This window comes from Schistocerca piceifrons, chromosome 1 (genome assembly GCF_021461385.2).
Source record: "Schistocerca piceifrons isolate TAMUIC-IGC-003096 chromosome 1, iqSchPice1.1, whole genome shotgun sequence".
NCBI classification, from domain to species: domain Eukaryota; kingdom Metazoa; phylum Arthropoda; class Insecta; order Orthoptera; family Acrididae; genus Schistocerca; species Schistocerca piceifrons.
Window position 1 is genome coordinate 815,196,963 of NC_060138.1, and position 27,089 is coordinate 815,224,051.

At 38.6% G+C, this 27,089-nt stretch overlaps 1 protein-coding gene across 2 annotated transcripts in view; it reads left to right on the forward strand.

Annotated features, from left to right (window-relative positions):
• Positions 1-697: 697 nt before the first annotated feature.
• The window catches only part of LOC124714093 (nuclear cap-binding protein subunit 3-like), a 98,617-nt gene continuing 72,225 nt past the window's right edge, over positions 698-27,089 (forward strand). For both annotated transcript variants that reach the window (XM_047242993.1, XM_047242994.1), the window contains exons 1-3: positions 698-912; positions 21,171-21,337; positions 21,423-21,574. In XM_047242993.1, the coding sequence (XP_047098949.1) occupies positions 703-912; positions 21,171-21,337; positions 21,423-21,574 (529 nt within the window). In that variant the 5' untranslated portion in view covers positions 698-702. The remainder of the gene's footprint in view (positions 913-21,170; positions 21,338-21,422; positions 21,575-27,089) is intronic.

Below are 27,089 nucleotides of genomic sequence, written 5' to 3' on the forward strand. Positions count from 1 at the left end.
GAGGAACACGAAGAATCGTATACCTATGAATGCAGCGTTTCTTCCCAAAAAAAAAAAAAAAAAACGCACAGCTGATTCATTAACTACGCTTAAGTTACTTCAATTGTCCATGATTTACGTACACCCGTTTGAAGTAATACCAGTACGGTATATGTACCTTCTCTATTCATGCATTCAAAAGTTAATACAAGTATGTTACGAAGTTTTATTTTAACGTTAATCTCGCTTGTACGTTTATTTTATAATGCCCTATGAACTAGGTTCCACTATAACTTATTTTCAAACCTGTGACCTGCGAGGAATTTGGAAACTATCAAGTGACCATCTACAAACCGGTGAGGTAAGGTCACAAAACATGAGTTCAACCGTTCAGACACATAGAAATTATGAAGCCTGCTACTTCTAAGGCACTGCTGTATCAGGAAAATTAATTGACTTTATTGTGTAAGATTCAGCGCTTTTTTGCTCTGCACACTACAGTGTATTAAACAAAATAGACGTACACATACTCTAATTATAACCTTAATTTTAAACTAATTAGACAACGAGAAGATTATCACCAAGATGAAGACACATGTCTTATTCTGCAAGTACCGAAGTGAGATTGAAATAAATTGCTTCCTCCGTCATTTTTATTGTCACAAACTACTTTCGATGTGGTTCATGTGCATAGATATTATTTGACAGTTCACAAGTGTAAACATGGCGGCGTGTGAAGGTGTAGATGAATTACCAAATTTGAAAATAGAAATTGAAAATAATGTTGAAGAACCTATGGAAACGGATGACTGCAGGGCAAACATAGAAACCGAATATTTGAAAGATGATATGGAAGAAGGTGAAATAAGTGATTCGAAGGACACAATTGAAGATGTGGACCCAAGGCCCACAGTGTCAACACACACATCACGGGTAGAAATTGATTTTATTCACTAATTGTTTACATGTGTATTTGAACTGAAAGTCACACCCTTTTTCCATTATTATAGTAAGAGAATGATACCAAGTACGTTGTCGTGGCATTGCAAATAAAATAGTTCAAGTTGTTTAAATGGTTCGTAGTTACGGTGTGTATGTGAAGTTGGCGAAGCAGTGTTCGGATGACTACAAAATCACGCAGGTTCTCAGTTTAACTGCTCATTTGCGTGCTTACAAACAATGTTGTGGTATGATGCAGAAGTGCCAAAATTAGGGCTTTGCAGTTCATGCATTAAGTTCCAGTGTCTTAACGAGAGATACCTTATGTTTACATGTAAGACTTTGTGTATTTACACTCTTCATTAATGATATTGTATGCTTTATTAAGTTTTGCGTTATTACGTTTTCATTGTAACAATCTCTGCGGAGTTGCTTAGGAAACTGGCACGTGCATTACGTCGTAACAACAATAAAGAAAAAAAAACATCTTTTTAACTTCAGAAATAACTTTGTGAATTTGTAGGAATTATGGTTGATTTTAAATAGTGATTTTGTAAGGCTTGCGCAATTTGTGCCAGAAGGAGTAATACATCTAATATAAAACCTTATCTTACATTACTTCTAGTTTGTTTTAAGCAGTCTTGAATTTGACTATAACAGTTACAGAGCCCCTTACAACATTTCGCAGCTCTCCACTATAAAACTCCTAAAATTTTAAATTATATATATTTCCTGAGATCAAATTTCGTAAGGCTTGGTTTTATTTTGTAGACAAGTTGCGGTCGACAGAAGTGTTCGACCCCAATGTGTGGCTGTGTAGTCAACCGAAGTTTTTGGTACCACCTGTCCACTTTGACTCGAGACATAAGTGTGTAGTGTTGTGTGACGTCGTGGTAGTGGATTGTGTTTGCAAGAGTGTTGGAGTATGTGGTGATGCTCTCTAGTGTGAGATTATTATTTCTAAATTGCTTGTTAGTGCTGTTAGTGATTCATTAGACTTATTGAGTGCTGTTTGTAAGAATAATATTAGAAGAGGTTCTGGGAGTATGTTAGTGGGCTATATTCACATTGGCAGTTATGGGTATTAGATTCGTTTTTGGGTTTGATGTTATTAGTGCAGTGTGTTGTTTGTAGCTGGAAATTTGATTTTATGCTTCATTTTTTTGTTGGTTATGCATGTTAGAAGGAAGTTTGTGGGTACGTCCCTGAATGCCGCAGTGAGGGACAACAAGTTGACCACGATTAAATTCCTTTGATCATTCAGTTTAATTGCCAAATACGTGAAGTGTTACATTTCTGGAGAAGGTATGAGTTTGACTGGGTTTGCTGCATGTTGCACCAGTGACCACTACATCAAGTGATGTATGCAGGAAAACATATGGCTTTCTATCCAAATATGTTCCTGGTTTGAAAAGCCAAGGCTGGCTATTAAAGAGATTATGTTAGTGACATATCATTCTTTACTGTTGATAGATTTATATGGATGACTTTTGTTTTTATGTAACATTTCTATGGTTTTATTGTTTTGTTGTTGTTGTATGTATGATGTCTGTTTTCATACCTGCCTGGACAGCTTTATGCATTCAAGTGCTGCTTAAGGGATGAGGCCAGCTGTGCCAGTCCTGGATCAAATCCACATGGCAAGTTAACTGCAAGAGGGCGTGTGCCAGCTAGCCCACATATGGTTGTTAGGTCATTTCCCACATCCTACTAAGTGAATGCTTGGGTAGCTCAGACAGTAGAGCATTAGTCCGCGAAAGGCAGTAGGTCCTGAGTTTGAGTCTCAGTCCAGCACACAGTTTTAATCTGCCAGGAAGTTTCACATCAGTGCACAGTTCACTGCAGAGTGAAAATCTCATTGTGGTTTTGATTGCTGAGGATTTCATTGCCTATTTTTGCTTTATTATTTGTTTTGGTATGTCTTATTGGTGTGGTGGCATAATATTTAGTTTCTCCCCACCCAGAAACCCCTAATTCTGAGCATTGTTTCACATTATTTCTGCAATTAAATATTTCCCATTTTATTTGTGTCTATTTGCGTGTGTAGTGAATGACATCACGGTCACCATATTAAGCAAACTTGACATAGGGATGTTATCCGATTTGATGACATCATGGGTCAAAGCTGATGGGTGGTGTGCAATTTTCAGTTGTCCTGTAATTTTGTAGTATGCATTACTTGTGAAGAATGCTTTAGCTCCTTTTTTAATAGATTTATCTTTGTAACCTTTTCATTTTCCTAGGGTGATTTATTATGTAGATATATTCCGTGATAGAAAATGCTAAGGTTGACAGAAGCATCCGATCCCATGCGTCGGCTTTGACCCGTGACGTAAGGGTGTTGTCGTGTGTGACATTATGACGGCGCGGAGTTTGGTTTGTGAGTGTGGTGTGTTTGTAGATCTCGTCATGTTGTGGTTTATTGTGCACTCTGGTGGTATGTTCAGGGTTTTAGTTTGTGTGGTGTAATGGGCTCAGTTTGCTTTTGCTCATTATCAAGAATTGTTCGAGTGTCGGCTGTGTTTGTAGTGGAATTCGTTTCAGTGAGTTAACGATATTGTGTGAAGGTTAATTTAGTGTTGTTCGCTGTATGCCGTGTGGTAATTTTAGTAAAATTAATCTGTTGTTGTTTTTGTTCAGGAATGGATATGACGGATAAAATTAACACTGCGCAGGTCAAGGGAAGTGTTTGATCCCAATGTGTGGCTGTGATGTTGGTATTGGTATTGGGAGATGTTTTTGAGCTATATAGGCTAAGGGAAGTGTTTGATCCTAATTTATGGGATCGGGAGCTGCTGTTTAGCTATATAGGTCAAGGGAAGTGTCCGATTCCAGATGATATTGTGTTTAGTGGTATTTGGGGAGTTTTGTGATATCGATTTTTGTTGTTGTTTTATGTGGTCTTGTATGGGGATGGATGTCTAAACTTGTTTATATTTAGTTTGCCCCCACCCAAAAACGCCCCAATTTCCGCGCTTGCCCCATTAGCGTCATTAGGCTTTTTGTGGAAAGTGTGTGTGTTTGTTTTTTGATGTATTTTTGTCCTCATAATGTGTACGTAACGACTTTATATGTGCCATATTGGAATCTTGGTTTTTGGTCGTTTCTGCCATATTTGTGACGTCATGGGTCAAAGCTGGCAGGCGGGATCGGACACTTCCGTATTTCCAAATGCTGTTTTCAGATTTTTGTTTGTTTTTTCTTTGTAAGTATGAGTCCATATTGGCTATTGTTCCAAGGTAGAACTGTTAGTGAAATACTGATTTGCACAACACATTGGCAGATTTACTTACTTGTGCAGTAAGGATTCCCAGTTTTTTCCTGGTTATGTACAAAAGGCCTACCTACTACTTTTAGTTGTTATTCTTAGCCTACAGATACATCCTGCAGTTTAGACATCATTTTCATGGTTTGGATCTTCAATCTCCAGGAAGAAATCCTATATCTAAGAATTGAGTATATGTAGGAATAGTGTGTACACTTGAACAGCATGTCACTAAAAGACAATGGTTTACAAACTGGTAATAGAACCCTAAGAGCATAACATGCTGATATCATTATTTTTGCCCATGTGCGTTCATTCTGTGTTAACTGACAGTCAGTATTCACATCTAAATATTTCATTTGCTACACAGTCTATAGATTAACAATATGCTTGATGCGACAGAGTTATTTTCCCTCTTTACACTGAGGTGCATACTCCTGTTTGCTTTTTGTTCAATGTTAATTTATTGCGTGTTGTCCCATCATAAACATCCTTGAGGGTTTCAGTTTTTTTCTGATATTAATTCTGGTGCTTTATCCGAGACTACGATATTGCTGTCATCAGCAAAGAAAACTACTTCTCCTTGTCTTACATTATTTAGAAAGTCCTATTTGATATTTACTCAGAATTTGTTTTCAGCAGGTGCGTAAACTATTTTTACTTTTTGCACCCTGTTTGGAAACATTTGTTTGCCATTCCTCATACACCTAGACCTTCTAACTTGTCTTTTATGGTCAACAGTGTTAAAAACATTGACAACTCTATGAATATGCCTTTTATGCAGTCACTCTTATCAAGAGCTGCAAGTACCACTTTGTGAACTGTGTAATGGCTGATATTGTATTTCTTGTACTGCGGAAACCATACTGTTCTTCGTTATTGACCATTGTTTCCAGTCCCTGTTGGCTTGGGTGCCTAGTGTTCATATGACATGGTATATGGCTGTGAGTGGCACATCACTCCTTGTAAATATGTTGGTCAGCTTGCATTGATACAGCAAAAAATTAGTCAAACTTTCATGGTTTTGTCATGGGCGCATCTTACCACTTTGGCTCATTTCTGTCATGCCTTACATCAACCCATCCTATTATGTCAATTCCATACAGCTGGCTCCTACACGCCTCTTCACTGCTATGACTTCACCTTGTGCTGGAGAGTTAAATGATTGACTGATCCAAATTGACTGGTGTACCCTATTAAGGGGATGGTTAACATGCTGTCCCGTGAGGTGGTTTTTGCTGTGGCAGTGAAATGAAAAATAATCAGTGTTGCACACAATGATCTGAGTAAATGATTGACTGATCCAAATTGACTGGTGTACCCTATTAAGGGGATGGTTAACATGCTGTCCCGTGAGGTGGTTTTTGCTGTGGCAGTGAAATGAAAAATAATCATTGTTGCACACAATGATCTGAGTCGTGCTTTACGGTGTCGTGTTAAGTGCGTTATAAAGAGTCTTGCTCATTTGTTGCTAATAACACTGATTATTGTTCATGTTTCTGTTATCACTGTCAATAAGTATCCTTGAACTGAATATTACACAGTCTAATTAGAGACTGCCCTGCCAGCTGGACATGTAACATTTAATTTTATACATTATTTTGTTTGTAGTGGAAAATAGTGTTTTCCATTGATACTATCATCACATGAAATTTTCGATGAGAAGCCTTAATTTTTGCTCACTCCATGAGCACAAAATGAAAACTCTCCTGCAGAACACCAGAGAAGGTTTTCTGACCATTCTTAGGAAAGACACCGGGGTATGTGGATAGTTTTCTGTTCTTCCACTGATTATTCAGTAGAATCTTGTCAACCTGCAGCTGTCCCTTAACTGCCTAGAAAAATGGGAGAAGACCCCAATTTTACTTTTTTTTGAAACAAAGTTGCTAACATAAATATTAATTGATGTATTTTTATTTTAGTTTTTTATGTACCTCATCTTACCTGAGAATTTATGGTGTTAACATAGACATCATACTACGTTACAAATCAATTTATTACCACAACCTTTATTTCACAGTCATGTTCATTGGCTTCATCAAACGCAATGAAATTGTTACATTCCAGTATAGCCTATACTTTGAGCCACACCATGAATATGTAAGTCACCACAGCTAAGATCTGGAGGGACTACTATCAAACTCAAACCAACTTCCACTCTCTCACTCGAAGCCCAAAGCTCTTTGCAATTTAGATCAACAAAGTAATAGGTCATTGCTTTGTTGTTTGAAAGGCCAAAGAAATTTTTTAAATTTAGTGTGATAGATTTAATCCACATTTTTCATGAAGAAATTGTCCAAACTGTCTTCGATGTAGAACTTTCTACAGTCTTAAGAGCAGTAGTGTCGGCAAATATGATGAAAGAATGAAATTTATTTGCTCTGATTAACAGCTACTCATATGATGTGCATCCATTGTCTGTACTCTGAAGGAATAGAAACTTCAAGACACTATTTGTCAGTTTCTTTGCTGTGTGGGAATCCAGGTGAATAAGACAGTGAATATAGTATCAAAGGAGGCTTGTAAGAAAAAGACTATGGCACAATGTGCAATCATCATGCAACTAATTTATCTGTTCTTCAACAAATAAAAATGTTTAGCTCAAGTGAGGAGCAATAAGCTTTATGTTGTGAAGCCTGGAAGGCTGTCGGTTGCCTCAGCCCAGCATTTGACATACCTGTTCACCATTTAAGTAGCAACAGTAAAAGTGCAGAGTGGATTTTACAATTTTGGCTGTTGTTGGCTCTACTCCGAATTCAGTTCACATTTTGTTGCGGCCGTCCTTTTCATGCTGAAGGTTTTAAACCTTTCTCTGACTAGTTTGTTTCATATTGTATTTCAAAATGTGTACATTTTCATTTTCTGGTCCAGATTGACAGTTTTGTATTTTGTGCGTATTAAGGTTTTGTGTGTGTGTGTGGGGGGATGAACGGTCACCCATCCAAGTGCTGGACAGAGCCCAACAGCACTGGACTTCGGTGATCTGATGGGAACCAGTGTTACCACTGAGGCAAAGCTGTTGGCTAGCGTTGTAATTATGGATGACATCATTTATACTGAGCTCTTAGCAGATGATCAACAACAAATTTCTTGTGAGAAAATGTGTTGTGCTGCTATAGTTAAAATACTATCTCTTTAAACTGTTGTTTACAAGACAATTGTGGATGAGCACATGTTATCCTTATTGCATACTTTTGTGCAATGCATACTTCGTTTCTTAAAGATAGGGTAACACAGAGTACAATGTTCGTATGTCGTCATTGAATAAAAATGAGCAAAGAATGTTTATTCATCTATCTCTCAATGGCTTGCAATACGATGAAGTAAAAAAGTAGGTATAAATGTATTCTCCCCCCCCCCCCCAACTTAATTTCTCATCAGTATGTAAATCCACATGTATATAAGATTGTGCATTGGTTACTAATTCCTGCTTATCCTGTAAATTTAATGCAGATGTCGTACCCTTTGAATTGGAGAATTGAATGTGTATCGTTTTGAGACCATTTACAGAAAATCAGTCAGTATTCCTCCTCAATACATTATTTACAATTTCTTTTGTTTTTGTTTGTTTGTTGCATTTGATTGTAATACCTGTGTCATCTGAACAAGAAGCAATCATGCTTGATGTGTATTAAATGGGAAATCATTAACATATGTAAGAGATACGCTGGCACCCAGTATTGAATGTTTCGGATCAGAAACCTTAATGACGCAAGAAAAATATCAGTTTCCTACACTTGAATTAAGATACAACCATTTGCATTGATTTGGTTAATTATGAAATGCACCATATGTGACATATATCATTAATTCCATAAGACATCAGCATTTGAAACAAAATGTTGTGATTTTCACACAAAAATACTGACAGGAATGGTGTGTTATTTAATCCATGTAAATTCTAGTGTATGAAGTATAGGTAGTATTATCAGTTGAGCCATGCTGCTACAGTCCAAATTGTGATTTCGTAAGTATATTATTATTTCTGACATCAGATACTGTTCTACACTACATTACTCAGTGGCAGCCGATGTGTAAGAGCACGGAAGCACCTGAACACCCGAACTTTTGACACTTTGCGGATTTATTGGCTATTTTTCTGTGAATGCTATATATGAAAGATATAGCACTTAAATCTACTGTGCTACAGCTTCTCTAGGCTCCATGAAACTTGGTGTCAGGGTTGCGAGCACACTTTCAGTAGTGCACATTTTAAGGAGCTTTTACACATGCACAACTTGTGCGACATAATTGTCTTATAGGTCAAAAACATGCAGATTTGATAAACAACATGAACGTTTCACAATGTGCACAGCTAGCCCTTACCGCTTGACTAGTAGATTACATCAGTGCCACCAGGCAGTAGAACACTGCGGCAGACTTTTATCCCCATTCGCATGGCATAAATCGTGATAGATTATAGCAGTCTCGTTAGCTATGTTATTTCACTCACTGTATGCTGTAGTAAAATCAGATCGGACTTAAATAAATGTTAAAGTTGTACTGACAGTAAACCTATTTTGTTGGTTGGTGAATGAGTTATAGTGTGTTAAGTTATAGATTTTACCATACAGTAATCCATTGGGGAAATTGACAAGGATCTCCTAATTGCACCCCCCTCAGATTTGGTGGTACAATGGCTCAGTGGATAGCCCTTCAGAAACTGAACTTAGATCAAGCATAAAAACAGGAAGAAGATATACTGAATTACGAAAAGAGAAGCAAAATATAAACAGTGAACAGTCTAAGCTCAACATGTGCAACATCGACCAAATGTCACTGGCAACATTGTTGTGGTTGTGTGGTTATGGTGTTGTACTACAAAGGGGGAGATCTGAGTTCAATCCTCCTTTGTACCTCATTTTTTTTCCTTTTCTTTTTCTACAAAATTATGAACAGTCCATCCAGTCATTGACGTGTCTATTCGCTGTATTCAATTAATGAAGGAACCTCCAAATGTACGTATCTCCTATCTGTTCTACACGAGTACCACTTTTTATGACTCTTGTGTTCCATTTTGGAAGTTTTGACTCTTGAATTCCTTTTATAGTTCACATCCACTTACTTGACGTTTTCATTTTTGTGAGAGATCTGTGCAGTCTCTCGCTCTCACTTCATCACATATACTTAAGACAGTAATGTATTCTTCCCACATGACTCAGGTTCTATAACCACTGTATGGTATGACAATTTTGAAGACTACAGAAGGAAAACAGACATGTAATTGACTGGACAGACTATTCATAAATTTGTGAAAAAGAAAGTGGGGCACGATGGAGATTTGAACACCCGTCTTCTGCATGGCAGTCTAATATCATGACCACACAGGCACGACACCTTGCTTCTTGCATTTCCCTCTATGTTGCCCTTCTTAAACTTGACCATACACTGTTTTGATTGTTTCTTTTTACATACTTCAGTACACCTTCGTCCTGGGCTGTATTACCACTAAATCTGAGGGGAGTGTGATGGGGAATTTACCGTGTGAGAATCATAAGATCCTAAAGCACATCACTGTTGATTGAGAGATTGTGACATTTATTCATGCTTCTGAAGTCTGTTTATTTTATAGTGAGTCAGGTTTATCTGTTCTGTAACTCACATTGTATGTATGAAAATTGATGAAAAGCTGTATCACTGGTTGCCTTGATATTCACTTAAATGTGGAATCGACAGCAGTGTGCTTTAGGCTCTTTTGGATCTTAGCCTCCCATTTGAATTCTAGTCAAGTGACCCATGTTGGTAGACATTACTACTTGCGATTAATCATCTCTACAAATGGCACTTTATGTTTGGAGTTGGTTGTTTATTGTGAAGGAATTGGCTTTCATGTGGAGCATACACATGAACTATGTTGAATCTATTTTAAATGCTAACAGAAAAGTAAAGCTCTGAGGATGGGTTGTGAGTCGTGCTTGGATAGCCCACTCGGTAGAACCCTGTCCGCGAAAGGCAAAGGTCTCGAGTTTGAGTTATAGTCTGGCTCACAGCTTTAAGTTTCCAGGAAGTTTCATATGAGCACACACTGCACTGCAGAGTGAAAATCTCATTCTGAGAACAGAAAGGTAAATTACCAGGAAAAGTTAGCCACAAAGGAGCTAGGGCCTCCGAGAATAGATCCTTTGACTGAGAGAGTGACAAAATCAAATAAGCATGACTACAAGCAAACATTTAACAAGGAAGAGTACAGTTAGCCCAAGTTGTTTGCTTGCGTGCAGTGCAAGAAGAATATCCGATTTTCAGCCCGGAAGTAGATTTGTGAACTAAATCATATGTTAGGGATGTTGTACATTTCCTCCTTCTCCCCCCCCCCCCTCTAACCCCCCCCTCCCCCCCCCCCCACACACACACACACACACACACATACAGTGCCACTACACAACCCCAGATGACCAATGTCAGAAGTTATCGGTTGTGAAAATTAATTACTGACGGGTGTGCAAGTAGCATTAACTCTGTCCCCGCCCCATCTCCTTACCTACTCTCCCGTTATTTGATCAAGGGTGAGAGAGTAAGATACCAAGCAGAATTTAAGAAAAAATCTCTGTCTTTAATTATAAGAGCAGTTAATTACACTGTCTCAATAGCTGGAAGTGCATGCCAGAATGCCTGTGTTATACTCCATAGGGTAACAGATACGGAGACAATGTTCGCTACAGCAGCTTTTCTCAATAGTTGTAACAATATGTGATGCTTACGCTCAATCCTGGTCTGTTTGCTAATCTGCACATACAAGCTGATTCACTCTAGCACCACAGCAGTGAGCAAACTGCTGGCTCATGGTGACTACTGGTGATTAACAGTGGGGGATGAGGAGGGGAGGGAGGAATTGGAGCATGTTAGCTCTGCAGGAAAAACTGATGTCATCAGGACTATTCAGGGTTGCCACAGGTTCTGGAAATCAGGGAATATCAAACACATCAGAGAAATTTGAAAAAGAAAAAAAAAACATTGGAGAAATCTCATTTTTGTCTCAGTAGATTAAATGGTTTGCTTACTGTGGTATCATGCATTGTTGCTGGCTGAGTGCAGCTGAATACTTGCACTGCTTCCCTACTCCCTTCTCAGAGACTGTAGACGCAGTGGCCTTAGACAGAGGTCATGTGTGCATGAGTTGTGTCTGAGTGATTATGTGAATGTGTGTGTGCTCTTGTTATCTGACAAAAGCTATGGCTTAAAATTTAGTGAAAAATGGCTGAAGAGGATGATTGTCTTTTCTGTGTGCCTGTCTGTGGCTCAGCAATTATCTTCACGGTGAGTTGCTACCTTTCCTCATTATTATTGATTCTCAGAGTATTTCAACTAGTTATCTGTTGCCTGGATTGATCACAACAGTCTCATTTCGTCGACATGCTGTCTGTGGCTCATGAATAGCTGGCCACATGAGTGGATTTTCATGACAGGCCAAAACCGTAGGCTGTTTTTGCAGGTATCTGTAATGGATCAAGCATGCCAGTCTGAAGCCATTCGGTTCCCACTAATGTGCAGGCCCTGCCCGTTGGATCTAGTATCACCAATCTGCCCGCAGGCCAGGTCTGTGTGTGGCGTAATTCAGCGAATTTTTGTGGTTTATCCATGGACCCAGGACTGCAGTGCTCCGCAGCAGGCCAGAGGCCATGGGTGATGCATTTCATGAGTTGTGACTGTTTCATCGCAAGTACGTTGTGCAGTGTGGCATTTTATAGACTTTTATTTGTTCTAGTACATTTTGGTATTTTGAAAGGAGTTTATATGTTACAAAGTATGGATGATAGGAAGAAGAAAATTGTGTCAGTTGCTGGCAGTTTGTACATTATGTACTCATATATTTCTCGAAAGAAGAATCACGCAATACCTGCGAAATAACAGCTATAACACAGTGGGTAATAACCGACGATAACGAACGTAGTAGAACCAAAATTTCATTGGCGGTCGCGTACAGTGTTAGTTTACATGATTCTTCCTCTTCTTATACACTTCTTTCAAGAGGCCTACTTTTTTCTGAGGTTATTTCTGAAATGAGTGAGGGTATTGTAAATCTGTCTTGCTACTCCAAGGAAATGCGTATTTTTGTCACCAAATGTGTTTCATTTTATTGAAATAAAATAACATCAGTCACCTTAATGAAACACACATACCATTTGGCTTGCTTTCTCTATCTAAAAACAGTTCATTACAAAAGATGTTGATGTTAGTACTTAAGAGTTTTGCTCACATCAGGAAACCCCGTCTGCTTTTAAGTTTTTTTGGATATTTCCTTGTGTGTACTATTGTTTCTTGTACCATAGCTGCAAAGATGGATTGTCAACTTACATACAACTTACTCTTGAGATCTCAAAATTTGTCAGGGGAAAATCCTAAAACTTGTCTGAAAGTCAGGGAAATATCAAGGAATTTAACTTCTGGAAACTTGTGGCAACCCTGCTATTAGACAGCCATTAATTTTAGTTCTATGGAGATGTATGGCTTCACAGTGCCCAATCCTCTTTTATGGCAGATTTATTTTCTAAGACTGTTGCACTGATGAGAAATAACAGCAAAATAAAACTTACATTCTTTTAATTGTTGAATTGAAGAACATGGTGCAGCTAAGTACCAAATATGATATTTTTTTACAATTAGTGAAGCCTTATGTTAAATGTTGTTTTCTGACGAAGGTTAAATTGACATCAACTTATGATTGTTTTATTCACAAAGTTAGTTAGTTACATATCCATAGGTTATTTAACAGTTCCTTTATTGAAATGATGTGGAACGAGTCAGTTTATGCGATATGTGTACATTTTTAGTGTTAACATTAATGAACACATTGGTTTTTAGTTGAACTCACACGACCATACTTAAAAACTAGGATTTCTTAATAACATTTCTACACTGGATGTTGATGAGTATTTACGTTGCTAATTTGAAGGTAATCTTTGAAGTTAATTCTGTCAATGAGCTTCTGTGGGCAAGTTTTGTTCTCTCCATGCAGAAAACTGTTGCTCACACAAACACTCAGATACAAACATTGACAAAATTGTAGCTACAAACTTGGGTAGCTGTGGAAATTTATATTTAGGAAAATTTTCGTACAAGTCTAAAAGATTCATTTTATTGTGAAATGTATTACACAATTGCTTTTTACAATGTAGGTCTAAACCTTCAAATTGTATGTGGGTATCCTTTACTGACATGTTGTAAATCTATCTGTACTAATAATAAGACTACAAAACCATTGCATATGTCAGTTTCAACGTGCAAATAATCAAAACTACTAGACGAATTTTCATTGGGTTTTCACAGATAACTTTGAGTGTAGCTTGGAGCAACATATAGGACACATTTAATCAATATTGGATCAGAGAAAAAAAATTGTAATTTAAACTTCTACCTAATTTGAAGAGTTAAGCGCAACATAGGGTAACATATTTACTTTTAGAAAAAGCTGTTTACTCTTTGACATTTGAACTGTCATATTTGTGAAAATTCTTCTGTTGATTGATATGTTCTACCTAATATGATTCAGTGTAATGAATGCAATGTTTATGCAAGCTTCAACTTATTTGTTCTGAACTTCCGTACTAATCTTATTAAATGTGAAAGTAACTATGTTACTTTTTCACTACTAAACTGCTGAACCGATTTCTATTGAAATTTGTTATGGAGAGAGCTTGAATCCAGAGGAAGAGGAAGAGCATAGGCTTTTGCGCGCTGTCTCTCTCTCTCTCTCTCTCTCTCTCTCTCTCTCTCTCTCTCTCTCTCTCTCTCCCCCCCCCCCCCCCCCCCCAAACAATGGAAAGGATAGTTGCTACTGACCATATAGTGGAGATGCTGAGTCGCAGATAGGCATAGCAAGAAGACTATCAGGAAGTGGGCTTTCAGCCAACAAGGCTTATTTGAAAATAGACCAAACGCACATACACTTGTAAAATAGACCACACGCACACACTTGTCTGTGCCTTGTTAACCAAAAGCTCACGTCCTGACAATTATTAAATTTGTTGGGTAATGTCCACATTGTATGATGTATAGTTACTCCTTCAGTTACAAGATGTATAGATATGTGGTTCTGCCCATGACCTCCACACACAACACTTGGCAGCGACACTGTGCATGCTGCTGCATCATGTGTTGGGGGAGTGGAATGATTGTGGGGGGGGATGTTCAATCACATATCAGTAGCTGTGCTTACTGCTTGCCAGAACAGCAGACACATGAGGGCAGCTGATATTATTGTACACAAGACAGCTTACTTAAGTATCATCACTCATCACAACAAAATCACTAAAACTACTGATACCCAAGCACAGCCACGGGTAACAGCTAGTTTGGGTTCTAAAAAGCTGTTCAGATTCTCTCTACCATGAGACTCAATAACAAAATATCAGCTACATATAAAAAAACAAAACCATTCAGATTTCACTTATGCTGGCTCCAGGGTACATTCTTAGAAATCTGTCGTAAACAGATTCGCAATAACAAGAAAGGGGGCTTCCCATAGGGCTTCCCATCTCAACTCCATCTACCTGCTCATTGAACTGGTCACTGAATGAAAAGTAAGTTGAAGTCAACATATGTTGTCATAAGATAGTTAATTCAACAACAAACCTAACCTCAATTAATGGTAATGAATCAGAGAGAGGACACAAGAAAGAGAGCACATAAAAAGTTACTAAAATATCACAGTCATTCAAATGCAGTTCCTCTAATCGACACACTTGAGATTATATTAATAACTGACATTATAAGTAGAAACAGAGGCTTATGCTTAAATTCTGCTTGCAATCCTGCTCCCTCCCTGATCAAACAACAAAGGGACAGATTTACTGCCTGTTCACCCATTGGCAATCAATACTCACTACTGATAATTTCAGAAAATGGTCATCTTTGGTTGTGTGGTGGCACTAGTTGTTTACAGTTTGTGTGTTTATCTGCATATACTGTGTTTTTTGGTTGGCATAGGCCCCATCTATTTAGGGATTAAATTTGCTTGAACAGCTCTTTATTGTTGCATTTGGGGCTTGGAAAAGATAGGGTGTTCACCTGTTGAAATAGCGGTGATTGTTGAAGATGTCACTTAGCTGCATTCCCGTAAGTTGTTTGAACTCTATATACCTACATCTGCATATGCAAATCTCATGAAATGCACAGCAGAGGGTATGTCCCATTGTACCAGTTATTAAGATTTCTGCCTGCTCCATTCACATTTGGAGCATGGGAAGAATGATTGAATGCCTTTGTGCGTGCTGTAATTATTCTGATCATGTCCTCATGATCCCTATGTGAGTGATTCATGGAAGGCTTTAGTGTGTTTCTAGAGTCATCATTTAAAACTGGTTCTTGAATTTTTGGGAGTAGACTTTCTTGGGATACTTTACTTCTGGCTTCAAGATCCTGCCATTTCAGTTTCTTCAGCATCTCTTTGACACTCTCCCATGGGTCAAACCTGTTACTATTTGTGCTGTCCTCTGTATTCATTCAATATCCCCTGCTATCTCTATTTTGTATGGGTCCCAAACTCTTGAACAGTATTCTAGAATGGGATGCACAAGTGATTTATAAGCAATCTCCTTTGTAGACTGATTACACCTCCCCAGTATTCTGTCAAGAAACGAAAGTATGTCTCCTGCTTTACCCATGATTAAACTTACGGGATCATTCCACTTCGTATCCCAGCAAAGTGTTACGTCATGGTATTTGTATGAGTTGGCCAATTCATACTGTGATCATTGACATTATAGTCATAGGACACTACATTTTTTTTTATTTTGTAAAGTGCACCATTTGACTTTCCTGAACACAAAGCATGTTGCTAAAATTTGCACTACTTTGAAATCTTATGAAGATCTGACAAGATATTTATGCAGCCTCTTTCAGACAATACTTCATCATGGTGTGGGTTCCTGTAGTCATGTCCTAGTTCATGAACCACGGGCAACGTATGAGTGGCCAAGTAAGTGGTCCCGACAGTCGGGATACCAGTTACTTTGGAATAAGGCTGGGCATCTCGGACATATTCTGAGTCGTGGTCACCTTTGTGCTCATACGGCAAAGACTACCAAATCCACCGGTTAGTCCCTCAGCCGTTAGGGGTAAAACCCAATGGGACTCGGGGCAAGTAAGGCTAGCAACCTGCTTCCCTGGTACTTTAAATATGATGCTGGCAACAATCAGAGCAAAATGCCTCGGACCTTTGGAGGTGACGGAGTCCCACCTCTAACTGACAAACCAGGGACTCCTAAGATACGACATGGCAAACAAATGGTAATGAGATGGGGAGCTATTAATATCAATGGGGGCTACTCTTGGAAGAAGGTAGAGCTGGCAGAGGCTGCAAGTAAGATGGGGCTGGACGTTTTAGCTGTTAGTGACATTCGGGTAATGGGTGAGAAAGAAGAAGAAGAAGTGGGAGAATACAAGGTCTACTTGTCAGGAGTCAAAGCAGGAATAGCACAATGGGGTGTAGGGCTTTACATCAGGAAAGAAATGGAACCCAGCGTAGTTGCAATAAGGTATGTAAACGAACGACTGATGTGGATAAATTTGACAGTGTCTAGCAAGAAAATTAGGATTGTGTCAGTATATTCGCATTGTGAAGGGACTGATCAAGATAAGATGGTTAGTTTTTATGAGGCACTCAGTGATGTAGTTGTTAGAGTAAAGGACAAGGACAGTGTTCTGCTCATGGGTGATTTTAACGCCAGGATTGGAAATCGAACAGAAGGATATGAAAAGGTTATGGGTAAATTTGGAGAGGATATGGAGGCCAACAGGAACGGGCAGCAACTCTTGGATTTCTGTGCCAGTATGGGCTTAGTAATCACAAACTCCTTTTTTAAACATAAGAACATTCACCGGTATACTTGGGAAAGCAGGGGAACCAGATCTGTCATTGACTATATAATAACAGATCAGGAATTCAGGAAGGCTGTGAGGGACACACATGTATTCAGGGCATTCTTTGATGACACTGATCATTATTTAATCTGCAGTGAAATTGGGATTGCGAGGCCGAAAGTGCAGGAGGTCAGGTCCATATGTAGGAGGATAAGAGTGGAGAAACTTCAGGATAAGGAAATCAGGCACAAGTACATAACAGCGATCTCAGAAAGGTACCAGTTAGTTGAATGTAGTCAATTACAGTCATTTGAAAAGGAATGGACAAGGTACAGGGACACAGTACTAGAAGTGGCTAAAGAATGTCTTGGAACAGTAGTGTGTAAAAGTAGGAGGAAGCAAACAGCTTGGTGGAATGACACAGTCAAGGCAGCCTGTAAAAGGAAAAAGAAGGCGTATAAAAAATGGCTACATACTAGAACTCAGGTAGACAGAGAAAGTTATGTTGAAGAAAGAAACAAAGCCAAACAGATAATTGCAGCATCCAAGAAGAAATCTTGGGAAGACTTTGGAAACAGGTTGGAGACATTGGGTCAAGCTGCTGGAAAACCATTCTGGAGTGTAATTAGCAGTCTTCGAAAGGGAGGTAAGAAGGAAATGACAAGTATTTTAGACAGGTCAGGAAAACTGCTGGTGAATCCTGTGGATGCCTTGGGCAGATGGAGGGAATATTTTGAAGAGTTGCTCAATGTAGGTGAAAATGCGATCAGTAATGTTTCAGATTTCGAGGTAGAATGGGATAGGAATGATGATGGAAATAGGATCACGTTTGAGGAAGTGGAGAAAATGGTCAATAGATTGCAGTGCAATAAAGCAGCTGGGGTGGATGAAATTAAGTCGGAACTCATCAAGTACCGTGGAATGTCAGGTCTTAAATGGCTACACAGGATAATTGAAATGGCCTGGGAGTCGGGACAGGTTCCATCAGACTGGACAAAAGCAGTAATCACACCAATCTTTAAACATGGAAACAGAAAAGATTGTAACAACTACAGAGGTATCTCTTTAGTCAGCGTTGTGGGTAAAATCTTCTCAGGTATTGTTGAAAGGAAAGTGCGAGTATTAGTTGAGGACAAATTGGATGAAAATCAGTGTGGGTTTAGGCCTCTTAGAGGTTGTCAGGACCAGATCTTTAGCTTACGACAAATAATGGAGAAGTGTTACGAGTGGAACAGGGAATTGTATCTATGCTTTATAGATCTAGAAAAGGGATATGACCGGGTTCCTAGGAGGAAGTTATTGTCTGTTCTACGAGATTATGGAATAGGAGGCAAACTTTTGCAAGCAATTAAAGGTCTTTACATGGATAGTCAGGCAGCAGCTAGAGTTGACGGTAAACTGAGTTCATGGTTCAGAGTAGTTTCAGGGGTAAGACAAGGCTGCAACCTGTCTCCACTGTTGTTCATATTATTTATGGATCATATGTTGAAAACAATAGACTGGCTGGGTGAGATTAAGATATGTGAACACAAAATAAGCAGTCTTGCATATGCGGATGACTTAGTTGTGATGGCAGATTCGATTGAAAGTTTGCAAAGTAATATTTCAGAGCTAGATCAGAAATGTAAGGACTATGGTATGAAGATTAGCATCTCCAAAACGAAAGTAATGTCAGTGGGAAAGAAATATAAATGGATTGAGTGCCAAATAGGAGGAACAAAGTTAGAACAGGTGGACGGTTTCAAGTACTTAGGATGCATATTCTCACAGGATGGCAACATAGTGAAAGAACTGGAAGCGAGGTGTAGCAAGGCTAATGCAGTGAGCGCTCAGCTACGATCTACTCTCTTCTGCAAGAAGGATGTCAGCAGCAAGACTAAGTTATCTGTGCACCGTGCAATCTTTCGACCAACTTTGTTGTATGGGAGCGAAAGCTGGGTGGATTCAGGTTACCTTATCAATAAGGTTGAGGTAACGGATATGAAAGTAGCTAGGATGATTGCAGGTACTAGTAGATGGGAACAATGGCAGGAAGGTGTCCACAATGAGGAAATCAAAGAAAAACTGGGAATGAACTCTATAGATGTAGCAGTCAGGGTGAACAGGCTTAGATGGTGGGGTCATGTTACATGCATGGGAGAAGCAAGGTTACCCAAGAGACTCATGGGTTCAGCAGTAGAGGGTAGGAGGAGTCGGGGCAGACCAAGGAGAAGGTACCTGGATTCGGTTAAGAATGATTTTGAAGTAATAGGTTTAACATCAGAAGAGGCACCAATGTTAGCACTGAATAGGGGATCATGGAGGAATTTTATAAGGGGGGCTATGCTCCAGACTGAACGCTGAAAGGCATAATCAGTCTTAAATGATGATGATGATGATGATGATGAGTTAACTGTATCATCTGCAAAAAGTTTGAGGTTGCTATTAATATAGTCCACAAGGTTATAAATATACACTAATAACAGCAAGGTTCCCACCACACTTCCTGGGATACACCGGTAGTTACTTCCACACCTGATAATGACTTTCCATCCGCAGTAACACAGTTCGTCCTCCCACCCAAAAAGTCCTCAGTCCAGTCACAGACTTCATGTGATACACCATGTGATTGAACTTTTGACAGTAAGCATGGGTATGGTACTGGAGTCAAATGCTTTTTGGAAATTGAGAAGTGCTGCATGTACCTGGCTTTTAGTATGTCTTGTGAGAAAAATGTTAGTTGGGTTTCACATGATCAAAGTTTTTGGAATCCATGCTGATAACTATAGATAATGTCATTTCGTCCAAAATACCTCGTTAGGTCTGAGCTCAGAATATGTTCTGAGAGTCTACAACAAATCAGTGTCGAGGATATTGGACGGTAGTTTCATGGATCACTTCTACTACTATTCTTGTAAACGGGTGTGACTTGTGCTTTCTTTCAACAACTGGGCATGTTTTTTTGTTCAAGGGATCTACAATATAGTTAGAACAGAGGCTAACTCTGCAGCAAATTCAGTATAGAATCTTATAGGTATTCCATTGGGCCCAGGAGTCGTGTTCAATCAACGAGAGAAACTCAAATTTTGCAATGATACTCTACAGTTTATTAATGACGGAAGCAAAATACATCATGGATGTTCTTGACAAAGGCTGTACAGTAAATTCTCCACACTCTTGAAGACAGAAAGAATAGAAATGGGATATTTCAAACCTTTGAGAACATCTACATCATTTTGTCTCCTTGAGAAAATACACATCAGACAGTTTTAATTAAAGACATTTATTCTTTTTTGTGCATATTGTAGGCTTTTCTCTGTCCAGGTATTGTAAAATGGAAATACCTCTTTGCTTTAAGGTATTTCATTTCTGTTGTGGGAGAAGGCTAGTAGGAAAAATACTAGGTTCCTGTGCAACCTTTGCTGTGTGTCATCAAAACAGTACAGACAGCAAAATAAAAATTAAGAAGACAAAAAGCACAAAATACCTTAATAGCAGAGAGCTCGATGAGAATAAATTGACTCAGGATGTTGGCAGGCAACAATACAGTCCCGTTCTGTACATACTCAGGATTTTGGAACTTCACACTTTACAAAATCAGACTAGCATTGTTGTCACTGAGCCACTCGATGCAGGTGGCAGCTGATTTATGCACAAGCACAAGGCAAGTGTTGATTTTGAGCAAGTCATTTGTGTAAAATAGGCTTTACCCTGATGTACACTCACAGAAGACCATTGTGGTGTAACTGTAAGCCTAGTAGGAGAGCAAAGCAGATTTGGTGGAAGTTATACCTTTTCCTTTCACCAACTCTATAGTTTATCACATTGAAATGTATAAGTTTTGTTTTGGCGTAAGCATAATTTTCTGTTGTGCACTTTTTAGTTATTCTACTGTTGTCTAAACAACCCCTCTTTGCTGTTTAGAAATTCTACTGCCGAGCAAATAATTCATTCTAAACTGAGTTGTCTACCTTGTTGTTGGAATGATTGAACAAATAATTTGCCATATTACTTCCACGACAGTGGGTGCATTATTTCAGAGATATGAGACCTATCTGTTTTTGCTAGGTTTGCTAGACTGCTATTTGTTAGTTATATGCATGAATATGAAATAAATTTACTTAATGTTCATAATTTGTTTTAATTCATATCTAGTTATAAAATAAATCTAAAATTTTCATCCCATAAAACTTTAAGTTTATTATTTCAGGATATCGAGCGAAGATATGAGAATAAAGCTGGTGGTTTTGTGACAGGAGTAGACATTTTTGATGAAGATGAAAGGAAGAAACTTGATGTTCGAGCCAAGAGATTTGGACTCAGTCCTTCTGAGAGCAAAGCCCTCACAGAGCAACAGTTGAAAGATCTGTATGCAAGGTTGTAATCTCATGTAAGATGATCGTGTCAGTCCATTTTACCCAATGTTGATGTTTGCTTATGATTCATTGACTTTTCTCAACAGTTTGGGAGTGAAACCTGCTGAGAATGTTGAAAAATATTATCGACTCAATGCCATACACATGCGAGGTACAGAGAATATGAGTACTCAAGACATTTTTAGCTACTTCAGGGATTATGGACCTGCATCTGTTGAGTGGATAAACGACTGCTCGTGTAAGGTTTGCCATTATTCACAATTCCTGAAATTCTTAGAAACTGATGAGTTGTAAGTCTTGTAGTGTACCTTATTTTGTTTACTTTCTCATGTTTCTTCTTTTTTTAACTATTTTTATTTGAAACATCATTCATATTCCATGTTCTGTTTTATGTCTCCACTACATATGTCCATCAGTCATTTTGTTTATGACACAGATGTTTTTATATTTTAGTTCTGAAGATATTTTGAAAGATGAATTATTATGCGATGTGATTAAATAGTAGCGGGAATTTTTTTTCCTTATTAAAGAATCTTTATTTATTCATCACCATCAACTTCGTCCCCTGGAAAGAAATTCCCCTCAGATATAATACAAATCTGCCAGTGCTTTTTCCAATCCTGGAAGTACTCCTGGAATTCACTTTTCATTATGTTGTTCAACTCCCTCAGCAGTTCCATTTTTATCTTGTAAATGGTGGCAAAACAATATCCTTTCATGGTTCACTCCATGGAAAGAAGTCGCAGGGGGCCATGACCAACAAATATGGCAGGTGAGACAACATTACGGTTTGTTTTTGCCTAAAAATCGTGAACAAGCATTGAGGTGTGAGCGGTAGTATTATCGTGATACAATTTCCAAGAATTGTTTTCTTCAAATTGCTTCATGCAAATGGCGCATAACTTTCAGGTAGTGTTCCTTATTGGCCATATGACCATAAGGCAGGAACTCGCGTTGCATTATCCCATTGTAATTTTAAAAAAAAAAAAAAAAAAAAAAAAAAGAAACCGTGATTGAGCTTGTTGAAATTTTTTCAGTTTGGACTCATCAGGCAGTGCCCAGTGGGAAGATTGGGCCTTCGTTATAACATCATACCCATACACCTAATTTTTTTAACTTGTTATAATCTCCTTTAGAAGTTCTTGTTCCTTGTTGATTTCCTTTACCAGTTCATGAGCGATGTCTGTATGTCTGTGTAACATTGCTTTTGCTTGAAATTCAAGAATTTCAGAACAAATTGTGCTGCTACGTTTCATGTCCATATCGGCCGAAAAAATTTCTTGGCACAAACCAAAGGATATGGTGCTGCACGTTATTCCATTTTTCAAGTAGAATTTAATTAAAATTCTTCAAACCATCTTTTTCAAAATTAAAAATTTGCTGAGTACTCAGAAACATGTATAACCTTTTCAACTGTCAACAATAATCTTAAACATTCAAAACAGCTGAAAATTCAAATGTACCTCAGGAACATGTGTACCGAGAAGATAAAAACATTGATAGATGGGTATATAAATCCCATAAAATTTAAGATTTCCCATTACTTTTTGATCACACACTGTATGAGTAGCACTTCAGACTCAAGTCTTTTACAAAGCACCAGCCCCCCACCTCCCCCCTCCCCCTCCCCTCCCAGTGCCGAGCCAACTTTTGAGAGAGGAGGGATCAGAGAAAGAAGTCTGACTCAGCATATGAGGTGGATGAGAAAAGTAATGAGACTGATAACATTGTGAACAATCTGACAGTGTTGTGTTGTTCTGTTAATGTGGACCATTGTGTTCATCCCTTACAGATGCTCAGTCTGAGTTTCAGCTCCATACAGCCATAAAATGATTTTTGTGGGTGCCAGCAATGAAGTCATGTTTTTGCTGTATGTTACAAAAATGGAACAGCAGAATTTAGAGCGATGTTATGCAATCAGGTCTTGCGTTAAACTTGGGGAATTTGAGAGTTTGATCTTTGAAAAGTTGAAACAGGCCTATGGGGAACACTCTTAATCAAGAGCACAAATTTTTTGCTGACACAGATCATTTCTGGAACACTGAGAACACGTTCAAGATGAACCTTGTTCAGAGAGACTTTTAACTTCAAAAACCAATGAAACATTGAATGTATGTGTGCTCATGTGAGATCAGATTGACATTTAAGAAGAGGATGATGAGTGACCTGTTAAACAATTTCACTGTACATCAAGTTTTGTTCTTGGTTTTGTGCATGCAAAAGGTTTGTGCCAAAAAAACCTCGCAACTGAGCAAGACAATCGAAGAAACGTATGTGTTTATCTTCTTGAGAGGACTGCCAATGACCATGAGTGGTTCAATTGGGAACAGCAGGAATCCCGGATTTTTGAGTGCAAGATTTTTTTTATCTATTCACTTACATTAAAGTGTTTTATAAAGATGTCCTTGTAAGGCCCAGGAAAAGGATGAATTGAATGAGACTGCACATTGCAGAGAAATGGGTGCCACATCATGACAACACCTCATGTCACATGGCCACTTCCATCATGGAATATTTGACCTCACAACGTGTTTCTGTTGTTCCATAGCCCCCCTGTTCACCTCATCTGAGTCATTGTGACTTTTTCTTATCCTCAAATTGAAAAATGTCTTAAAAGGACGTCATTTTGTGACTCAGGAGAACATAAAAAAAATTGACACCATGTTAGAGGCCCTACCACTTGAAGCCTTTCAGTGCTGCTACCAAGACTGGGAACAACGATTCTGATGGTATGTAGTCGTCAAAGGGAACTACTTTAAAGTGGAAATATTGTTGTTTGAAAAAAATAAAATCTTTGATAGATAAAAAATCAATCTATCTACTTTTCTCACACATTTCATGAGTGGTCCGTTCAAACAGAAGCCCTAAACAGTCATGTGCATGTGCAGTGGGAAAACGATATTCATGCAGTGAAACTGTGTCCAGTAGTTCCTGACTCGATGTATGCATGTGAGCCATCACTCCAAACTGGTCATGGACTGTTGGTAACTGTCACAACTCTGTCGCAACTAATGTATGGGTTTTCTGCAGATTTATTGATGTGCAAAAATGAGTGCACTCCAGACTGTGTTTTAAATTCATGTTTAGTTTCAAGTAACGAACATGTCTGTGGAATTTATGCAGATTGGTGTAAATGGAGACTTATTTTGAGTGGTATGTGGTTTTCTTTGAATGTGCTCCAAAAAATGTTTATAAAATAAGATCATAGTGTTTAACATCTCTGCACCTGAAGAAATGTTAGTAGAGATGACGTGATCATGACCTGAAATTTATTTTTGCTCGTTTCTCTCAGCATTTTTTCAAGCTGTTCAAAGCATGTAGCAAACAAAGAAATAATCCATGATCATGACCAGTCATTCTGCTCTCTATACCAAGGTACGTGTGAATTCTGCATGACAGTAAATTATAATTAAAGGCATGTGGGAGACACGATATGCTGAAAATTGCTAACGTAGTGAAACATCGGCCATTTGATGCATACTCAAACAAGCGAACTGCCTTAAGAAAAGTTCCCAATTTTCTGAAATTGTAGTGTGTTTTTATGTAGCTGGTCTGTAGTGTAGAATCCAAGTTTTCAACCTTGAGACCCCAGTGGTAGTTGGGGGGGGGGACCTCAAAATTTTTTTTTTTTTTCTGTTTTTGTCTTTAACATTTTTACCTTGGATTCTTCAGCCAAATGCACATAGACCTTTTATTGTAGCACATTAAATTTCCAACAATTTATGCCGGGTAAACTTCTTGTCACCAAGGTGCAGAGCTTAAAAGGAATAGCAAATTTCTGAAATTATCAAAAAATGGAGACTTTAACATTGTATCTTGTATTACAAAACATTGTTAAATAGATAATAGTGCGTACCTCTAATGGTCAACTTTTGTTAATCCCAAGAAGCCCTCCCCTATAAGAGGAATATTAATTTCTGCTTGGGCTTATGAGGTGGCGCCATGTGCCTATTTTGGAGAGAAATACATCTCTCCTTTTAAAATATATGATCAATTGTTCCTTAATTAATGTAATTTAGCGTGAAACAAAAAAAAAAAAAAAATCAGATCTCAGCTGCATATGGGCATTCCATTAAATGCAATGTAAACATGTGAAAATTTGTGCCAGTCTGGGACACGAACCTGGATGCTTGGCTTCTCTAGAACGGTCACCTTAATTGCCTCGGCCATCTGAGCATGCCTCCTGTCCATCCCAAATCTCCACATGCCACACATTATAGATGTAGTGATTCATCTAATGCAAGGCTTAACACCTGCCCGGTTTTGAGCGCGAGCACTCGCGTCTGATCGGGCACGTGCTCGTGAGCAGGTACAAGGTCGCGGAGTAGGGAGGGATAGGAGGGAGGGGAAATGCGCGCGCACGTTTGAATAGGGCCGCAGCATGCCTATTGAATTCGCGCCGACTGTGTAACATTTAAAGTACTACGATCAGCTCTAACAGTCACTTCGCTGCTTAAGAATCATGTCAAGTCGCCATTGTGTAACCCCAACAATGCTTTCGCTGTTCAACCCCCATTGGGGAGGAATTGTATCCGTTTACAGGAAAAGATGGTGCTGCAAAATGTTTAGTATGTCACAAAATGCTGAATTCTTTTAGGAAATTTAATTTGCAGCGACAGTATATATCGTAACACGCGAAAGACTATGGAAGTGGAAAATGTGATGGACCAGATCATGCACAGGAAGTTATTAAACTTAAAAGGAAGCTATCCGAAGAAGATCTGGATGACGAAAAAAAAATCAACTGAGGCAGCGCTCAGAGTGAATTACAAAATTGCTTTGCTTTTAGCAAAATCCCTGCGCCCCTTCACTGATGGCGATTTAATAAACGAATGTTTGATAGTTGCAGCGGAACATTTGTGTCCATCTCAAGTTGAACAGTTTCGGATTGTGCCATTATCTAACATGACCATTATGCGTCGCATACAGGACATGGCAGACGATGTCCAGAGCCAGCTTGCAAATATCTGTAAAGATTTTATGGCGTATTCTCTAGCTCTGGATGAAAGTGTTGATATCACTGGAACAGCACAGCTTTCCATATTTATTAGAGGTGTTAATAGAGATCTTCAGGTGAGGGTGGAGCTCCTTGATGTGGTAGCCATGAAGAACACTACAACCGGAGGTGATATTTTAAGTAGTGTTGAAGAAAGTGTTGAAAATATAGGACTGTCGTGGGATTCTTTAGTTTCAGTGTCTACAGACGGTGCACCAGCGATGACAGGGAAAAACTCAGGTTTCCTTGCGCTGTTGAAGGAGAAAATGCAAAAACTGACTGTGCCGAATGAAATACGGGGCGTTCACTGTGTGATCCACCAGGAAAACTTATGTGCAAAGAGTATCACTCTAAAAAATGTGATGAGTGTTGTTGTTCGTACAACCAATTATATAAGGAAGCATGGGCTACAACACAGGCAATTAAAAGCTGTCTTGAGGATGTAGAAAGCCAGTATGGTAGCCTGCCTTATTACAGCAAGGTCCGCTGGCTTAGTCGTGGCGAACTATTAAATCGATTTTTTTGCCTATTAGATGAGATAAATATGTTCATGGAAATAAGTAACATGTGTGTTCCTGAATTGAAAGAGCCTTAATGGAAATGTGATCTCGCGTTCTTAGCAGATTTAACTAGCCATCTGAATGCTTTGAACATTTCACTACAAGGTAAAGATCTGCTAATTACTCATTTCATAGATCGAATACGAGCTTTTAAAATGAAATTGACACTTTGGGTGACTCAGCTGGAAACAGGAAAT